This window comes from Chiloscyllium punctatum, chromosome 52 (assembly GCF_047496795.1).
Source record: "Chiloscyllium punctatum isolate Juve2018m chromosome 52, sChiPun1.3, whole genome shotgun sequence".
In the NCBI taxonomy this organism is placed as follows: domain Eukaryota; kingdom Metazoa; phylum Chordata; class Chondrichthyes; order Orectolobiformes; family Hemiscylliidae; genus Chiloscyllium; species Chiloscyllium punctatum.
In genome coordinates this window covers 35,358,501-35,366,222 of record NC_092790.1, presented here as the reverse complement: position 1 = coordinate 35,366,222, position 7,722 = coordinate 35,358,501, and the positions used below count along the sequence as shown (strand labels likewise).

Here is a 7,722-nt window from a genome sequence, read left to right as displayed (position 1 = left end):
CTGTTACAACTGTTTCATTCATATAAACGTGGGGGAGGTCCGGCAACAGTTGAGTGTCTGCTTGTGTTTACTATGAGGTAGAAAAGACTAAAAGGCAGCTAACCGTTTAAAAATTACACTACCCCCTACAAATCCCCCGTGTCTTTTCTTACGGCCTGTAATTTTTCAACCGTAAGTTTCTTCTCCAGGGCATTTAATAACTCCCGAGCTTGTTCATCAAACTGCCCTTCTCTAATACTACCCCCGGCCAAGCCGGATTCACGTTGTTCCATCTCGAGATTTATTCGTTCAACCTGCCCATAGGGAACATCCTTCTTAGTAAGGGCGGTTTCGATCAGTCGTTGAGTTAATCCCCGGACACAGGGAATAACGCAACACCCAAGGGCAGTGAGTACCCCTGCCACCACTATGCATGAGACAAGAAAGGGAACGACCACCCCTGTCCATTTACCGAACCAAGCTTCCAACCAGTCCGTGAGGCCAGAGTCGATGCCCGAGTTTTCGGCCAGTTCGTCCGCCAATGTGGTGAGTCCATCCAGGGCGCGGGTGATGGACCCATCAGGGGCTGTGTTGTTGGGGATGAAAGTGCAGCACTGAGTGCCTATCATGACACAAACACCCCCCTTCTCTGCCAACATCATGTCTAAGGCCAACCTATTTTCCCACGCCATCCTACTAGTGGCGTCCAGTTGTTCTGCTATTCCTTTCACTGCATACCGGGTATAATTAATGAACCTCTGCTGATTGTAGTAAATATAATTAATCCAATCCACATTCTTATTGATGGTAACCCACCAGAACAGTGACGACTCAAAACCCGCCGCTATCTGGTTCCTAGCCTTGTATTCGTCAGGAACACCCCTGGGGACCCCTATGGCATCTAAATATATGTTATCATCGAAAGAGGTCCCCAAAGCTCTCTCAGTTCTTCCACTAGAACGGGGTTGCTCTTGTTTTTCGAATGCCAGGGTGAATGGGATGGCCAATTGAACGATCGCACAAGTGCCCGTCCATTTTTGGGGCAGGGTCGGTCGCAGAACCCTCCCACCACAGTACCACCAGAGGTCTGCCCTAGGTACATGAATGTGGGAGTAATTCCCGCCCCCGGTAGTTTCATTGACCAGCCGGATTGATCCGCTGCACTTGTCAAATGTCCCCACATCGTCGTCCCACTGAGGTCCCGTCCGAGAGACGCAGGCCTGGTGCGTACCCGTTACCCCTGAGAATGATGGCGGGCGGGGCGCCCCCTCAGGCCTGACGGGGGGAAACTTCAAACTCAAGGGTCGACAAGTGGGGTCGTTCCAGGCCTCTCCGTCCTGGTACAGCCTTATCATGCAGTCCATGGCTCGTGGGTGTTTCTCCCATCCCAGCGGGAATGGGACCACCTGAGGGTTAGGGCGGGCACTCGTGCATGCGTAGCAATCACTCTTTTTCATGCTCCTCACAGTATATTTGACCCATTCCATCCAGGCATTCGCCTCCCCGTATCCCGTTTCTATTTCAAAGGTCTTTTCCAAATCCGTTGTCTCAATTATTCTAATCTTTTCCTGCTGACCAGTGGTGGATGAGCCCCCAGACTCAGCTTCAATGACCGTGATATACGTGCAGCACAGCTGCATTCCTCCCCCATCCTGCCTGGCCCCCAACTCTAATACCCAGTATTGTTCTATTAAGTCTCGCCTCGTTCTTTTCCAAGTTCTTTATGGTCAGATAAAGCGGATTGCAACGATTATGCCCACAATCTCGTCCAGGGGTGATGGGATCACGGACAACTGACACCATAGCCTGGACCCCGGGGGCTGGAGGCCTATTTAGGCCTTCCCTACCATACAATTGTAATACTAACGTCTGACCCTGGAATCCCCTTTCTCTCTCGAGATTCTGCTTAGTTTGATTCAGTTGACTTTTAGTCCTACAGGGCACCAACTCACATAGGTCTAAGCTAAGTGTCTGTGTTGATTGGTTGGCAAGCACGGAGATGGTGAACCACTGACGGTCCTCTATTTGTTTCATCCGGAGGCCAAATTGGGTAACACGCACACTATGACCCAGCCCAAGGACAATGGCATAGCAAGTTAACAATACAATTGACCGCATTTTGTCGCGACACCCGTAGCCCGAGGGCACAGTTCCTTTAGACTCGCCAAAGTCCGATTAGTTCGTTCTCAGAGTCTCTGTTCCTTAGATGCCTTTGTCAGAGAGGTTCGTTCGTCCTCCGTCGGTTGTGGCACTGGTCCCTTGACTCGAGTGTAATGTGTCCAGCCCTTTTCGGCCGTACGGACAGCCGTTTCGGTCGTCAAAAGTACCAGGAAGGGACCGTCCCAAGTTGGTTCGAGGGTACGTTGCTTGCAGCTTTTAATCAGGACCCACTGACCCGGCTTGACGGTGTGCACCGCAAACTCGAGGGGCGGCGTCTGTGCCAAAAGTCCCTGTTGGCGTAAACGAGATAGAGCAGACCCCAGAGCCACCACATATTTTTGCACAAACATATCCCGAGACTCAAATACAGGAGGTTCCCCCTTCGGCCCATGGAACGGGAGGCCAAATAACATTTCGAAAGTGGAGACGCCCAAATCCCGCCTTGGTTGGGTGCGAATTTGCAACAGGGCAAGGGGTAGGCATTTGGTCCAAGGCAGGCCGATTTCACTAGTGAGCTTGGTTAGCTGCTTTTTGATGGTCTGGTTCATTCTTTCGACCTTGCCCGAGGAGGAGGGATGCCAGGGGGTGTGCAAATCCCAGTCAATCCCCATTGCTTGCACTACATTCTGGAGGACGGTCGAGGTGAAGTGGCTCCCCTGGTCAGAGTCAATAGCGCGGGGTAGCCCAAATCGTGGGATGATTTGCTCGAGTAGAATCTTGCTAACCTGAGTTGCCGTTGCCGTGGTAGTGGGGAAAGCTTCCACCCATCCTGTCAGGTGATCTACCACTACTAATAGATACTTCAGGCGACCTATGGGGGGGAGCTCAGTGTAATCTACCTGGATATACTCAAACGGCCTATAGGCCGGACTCCTACCTCCTTGTCTTGTATGCTGCCGCAGCCCCCTTTTGTTAATCTTTCGACATGTTATACAATCTCCTGTGACCTGCTTGGCTACCGTGTACAGACCAGGGTGAGCATATCGGCGCAGGAAGGCATCACACAGTGCCTGGGCGCCCCAGTGACTCCCTTGGTGTAAACGGGCAATAATGTCCCGCAAACGGTCGATTTAGTAGCTGGCGGCCATCGGGTAAGGTCCACTTGCCTTCCCTATCCTTTGTACCCCCCAGAGACGCGAGAAGAGTTTCTTCTTTGTCAGTAAACGTGGGCACTTCGGTAATTTCGGATATCTGTGGAATCCTTACCAGGCAGTTTATTACTTCCTTCCCCATCCCAGCCAATTTTGCCTGTTCATCTGCCAATTGATTCCCCAGGGTCTCTATTTTATCGTCTTTCTGGTGTCCTTTCACATGTACTACAGCAATCTCTTGTGGCAGCAACAAATCCTCCAAGATCATGGCTACTAGTTCCTCGTGGACCAACTCCTTTCCTCTACTATTTATCATTCCCCTTTCTTTCCAGATCTTCCCAAAGGTGTGTACTACCCCAAAGGCATACTTAGAGTCAGTGTAGATTGTCCCGGCTATTCCCTTTAAATTCCTCAGAGCCCGGTGCAAGGCGTACAATTCGCACGTTTGTGCGGACCAGGCATTCGGTAGCCGTCCACTTTCCACTAATTCCCAACCAGTCTCACTAATGACTGCATAACCGTTGTGTCTCTTCCCATCTATCACTCGAGAGGACCCATCAATGTACCACCGCCTACCTGCATGTAAGGGGGTATCCCTCAGATCTTCCCTCACTTTACTCTGGTACTCTATTATGTCTGAACAGCAGTGTTCCAGTTCCTCCTCGCCTTCCCCTTTCCAAAGAAAGTCCGCCGGGTTGTGACAGCCCCCGACTTCTATTCGGAGGTCTTCTCGGTCTCACAATATGGCTTCATATTTCAGAATTCTCGAGTCAGTCAGCCACCTCCCGGCCTTCTGATTCAGGATAGTTCTAACCTGGTGGGGAGTAGTGACTGTCAAGGGGGCCCCAAAAGTCAACTTCCTGCTTTCCTCTACCAGCTTTGCCGTGGCTGCCACCGCTTGGACACACTCCGGCCACCCTCGGGAGACTGGATCCAGAATTTTTAACAGGAAAGCCACGGGCTTCCTTTTACCCCCCCAGTCCTGGGTCAATACTCCAAGAGCGGTTCCCTTTCTGGAGTTCACAAAGAGGCGAAATGTCTTACTAAAATCCGGCAAGCTTAAAACAAGTGCGGCCATCAATTTTCCTTTTAGGATTTCAATTAACTTTTTCTCCTCCTCCTCCCATTTTATTCTGTTGGGTGCCTCCTCAATGAGTTTTAGGTACAAGTCTTTAGTAAGGGGGGCATAGTCGTCTATCCATAACCGACAATAGCCTAAGAGTCCCAAGAACTTCCGCAACTCCCTCTTGGTCGTTGGGAGGCCTAGTTCGATTATTGCCCGCACTCTTTCCGGACTTATTCGTTTCTGTCCCTGGCTTATCAAGTGTCCTAGGTACGTAACCTCTTTCTCGACATATTGGAGCTTCTTCTGACTCACTCTTAACCCCTTCTCAGCTAGGTAATTTAACAGGGCATTAGTCCCAAGTAGGACGTCCTCCTCCGCCGGTCCGGATAAAAGGAGATCATCCACGTATTGTATAAGATTAAGGGCCGGGGACAAGGTTAGTCCCTCCAATAATTGTTCCAGAATCTGCCCGAACAGAGTCGGGGACTCAGTGAATCCTTGGGGGAGTACGGTCCACCTGTACTGTTGTTTTCTGCCAGTATCAGGATCCTCCCATTCAAAAGCAAAAGGATCCCTACTGTCCTTGCCTAGGGGACACGCCCAGAAGGCATCCTTTAAGTCTATAACACTAAACCAGCCGTGGTCCGGGGGGATTCGCCCCAGAATAGTGTATGGGTTCGGTACCACAGGGTGCCGTACTTGGACAATTTTATTTACTTCCCTTAGGTCTTGGACCATTCGGTAGCTCCCATCCGACTTCCGGACCGGCAGGATGGGGGAATTGTATCGTGACATACAGGGCTCTACCAATCCATCTTTTATTAGGTCTTCCATAACTGTCTTCAGGCCCTGCCTCCCTTCCCAAGAGATGGCGTATTGGCGCACTCTGACGTCGGGGCTCTGGGGCTTTAATTTTACCTCCACAGGTCGAATTGCGAGTCCTCCCCGGTTCCCTTTGGCGACCCAAACCCTAGGGTCTATCTCTGTCAATCGGGACTCACTAAGGTATGACATGGTAACGGCTAATTCTTCCTCTCTCACTTCTGCCCCGTCTCGCTTCTCTCCCTCTCCAACTTTTCTTCGACGTTCCTCTTTCCACCCCATAATCTCCCTGCCCCATTCCAGTGGACTTACAAGCTTCCCGTACGGCTGCCACCATCATTTTTGTCTTATGTTTCTCCCTTATTACATCCCTCTGAACGTACACCTTCTGTGCTTCCCGTAATAATTCTGCAACATCCTTTTCAGCCCAATCCTCCACTTTCTGTAATTTCTTCTGAATGTCAGGCCATGACTTAGTCACAAAGTGCACCTTAAGCATGCTCTTGCCTATTTCCCCATCGGGGTCTAAACCTGAATACTTTCGCATGGACTCCCGCAAACGGTCTAAAAACTCACTCGGGGATTCATCCTTTTTCTGTCCAACTTCAAATGCTTTTGCTAAATTCCGCTGATGGGCACGCAGGTTTGGATTCCCCTGATTATAAGGCTTCTGAGGTCTGTCATATTGGCCCTTCCCCCCGCGTCGTTATGATCCCACCGGGGGTTCTCTAAGGGGTACTTCTGCTCTCCACGCTGAGGGCCGTCCTGATGCTCCCTATCCCAAATGGCCATTGCACTATTCCGGATCATAACAATTTCATCGTAATTAAATAGTATTCTCATCATGGCCTGCAGTTCAGCCCATGTGTATATACTGGGCCCCAGAAATTGGTCCAGTTGTATTCCCACACTGACGGGGTCGTCCATTAGACGGGGTCGTTCATTACGGAGTTGCCGGATATCCCCAGAATTTAAAGGTTGTACTACGAAGCCGGTCCGTTCGTTCCCAAACGGCACCTCTCGTAAGGGGTTCAGCTGTTCAATATTGTCACTCCTCCCAGCTCTCAATCCCTCTTCTCGACCTCTCCGCATCTCGAGTCGGACTGATTTCCTAATGCCTGGGGTGAGTTCTGTGCCCCCTCCTGTGCCCCCCCCAGCAGTCCCTTCCTCACTGGTCGTAGCCTGCTGGGACTCGGAATTATCCGTCGCAGGAGGGAGGTCCGCGCTGGACGCCTGGTCGTGCGCGGGTGGTATATACGGGGGCGGGGAAGACGGTGGCAAACCGTCGGTGAGGATGTCCCAAGACTTCTGGGGCTTCCTCGGGTCTGTTTGGGGAATCAGAGGATAGAGACGCGTGGGACTCTCGCCGTCGCCCGCCAACCAGGCGGCGGCATATTTGCTCTCCTCTGGGTCAAACGGTTGTTTTCTGTTAACATATACATTTAGGATTTGACACACCCAGTCTTCACCAGACCCATACTCGGGCCAAACTACCGAGGGGGCGCGGATAGGTTCTTTGGTCCATATAAAACAACAATATTTTATCATGGTCTCTTTCTTTAAGTCCTTCGTTCTACTACTGTCCGTCCATAGACTTAACTTCCGACCTAATGGACTATCGGGGGGTATTTCTTTCCCATTTGCAGTCTTCCCTGACTTTTCCTTAGTAAATCTAGAAGTCTGATTTCCCATGGTTTATCTTCGGTCCTGGTCTTAAACGCCCAAAGCGTTTTCACAGATGACCGTCAAAACCACAATTTCCCGTGGTTTATCTTCAGTCCTGGTCTTAAATGCCCAAAGCGTTTTCACAGATGACCGTCAAAACCACGCGGCCAACAAGGAAGAACAAAAGAATCTCTTACCTTGATCCGTGCACGGAGTTGTCTGGCCTTTTTAAATGTGTGTACCCCCGTGTATAGTCACTAACCGGTGGTCCCAGCACTCGTCCGTGTGTTCCTTTTCCAGGATTCAAAATTATTTTTAAATGAGCCGGGTAACATCCTCTCTTGGCCGACGGCCAACGGACCAAGCTGATCAGTGAGAAGTAGAAATATATACTAGACGCGTCTTTGTTGTAATCAGGCTTGATCCGTGAGCCGAAGAGACTGCCCCCCCCGGCAATAATTATTTCATCCCGGAGGAGCCCCCAATTGTGCGAGATAAGTGGCTGTCCAGCCCCATCTCCGGCACTTTTTATTTCCCTTCCCAGGAACAAAGACACGGAGGAGTCTGTCCAAAACTTTTTCATTCAACTTTGCAAAGTCGGGTGCTGTTCCCAAAGGCACACACACACAAGCATAGTAATCTCCACACATTATATACATGTATATGTGGGCTGGGTCTACTACTGCTGCCTTGACCAACGAGTGCTCGGATTCCCCACTGTTTTCCTTATTTGGGTTCTGGTGCCTGCGATTCTTTTATCATTCACTTGGCCAATCAGTGTTTGAGCTTCCCGTTCTTCCCTTATATGGATGATGTTGTACAACTGTGGTTAAGGGCGGTCTCTCAACTATCGAGGAAAGCTGTTACAACTGTTTCATTCATATAAACGTGGGGGAGGTCCGGCAACAGTTGAGTGTCTGCTTGTGTTTACTATGAGGT

The 7,722-nt window shown here is 50.5% G+C and overlaps 1 protein-coding gene across 2 annotated transcripts; it reads right to left on the bottom strand.

Annotated features, from left to right (window-relative positions):
• Positions 1-1,340: 1,340 nt before the first annotated feature.
• LOC140471007 (uncharacterized) lies at positions 1,341-7,418 on the bottom strand. 2 transcript variants are annotated; one of them, XR_011956837.1, is made up of 2 exons: positions 6,981-7,418; positions 1,341-2,429 (listed from the first exon to the last, which is right to left on the bottom strand). XR_011956837.1 is itself a non-coding variant. In XM_072566916.1 (2 exons), exon 1 carries the CDS (start codon positions 6,808-6,810, stop codon positions 5,737-5,739), a length of 1,074 nt encoding a protein of 357 aa, XP_072423017.1. In that variant the 5' UTR covers positions 6,811-7,418; the 3' UTR covers positions 1,341-2,429; positions 5,695-5,736. The 2 variants fall into 2 exon arrangements, 1 of the variants encoding a protein (XP_072423017.1); XM_072566916.1 differs by having other exon boundaries at positions 5,695-7,418.
• Positions 7,419-7,722: the final 304 nt, after the last annotated feature.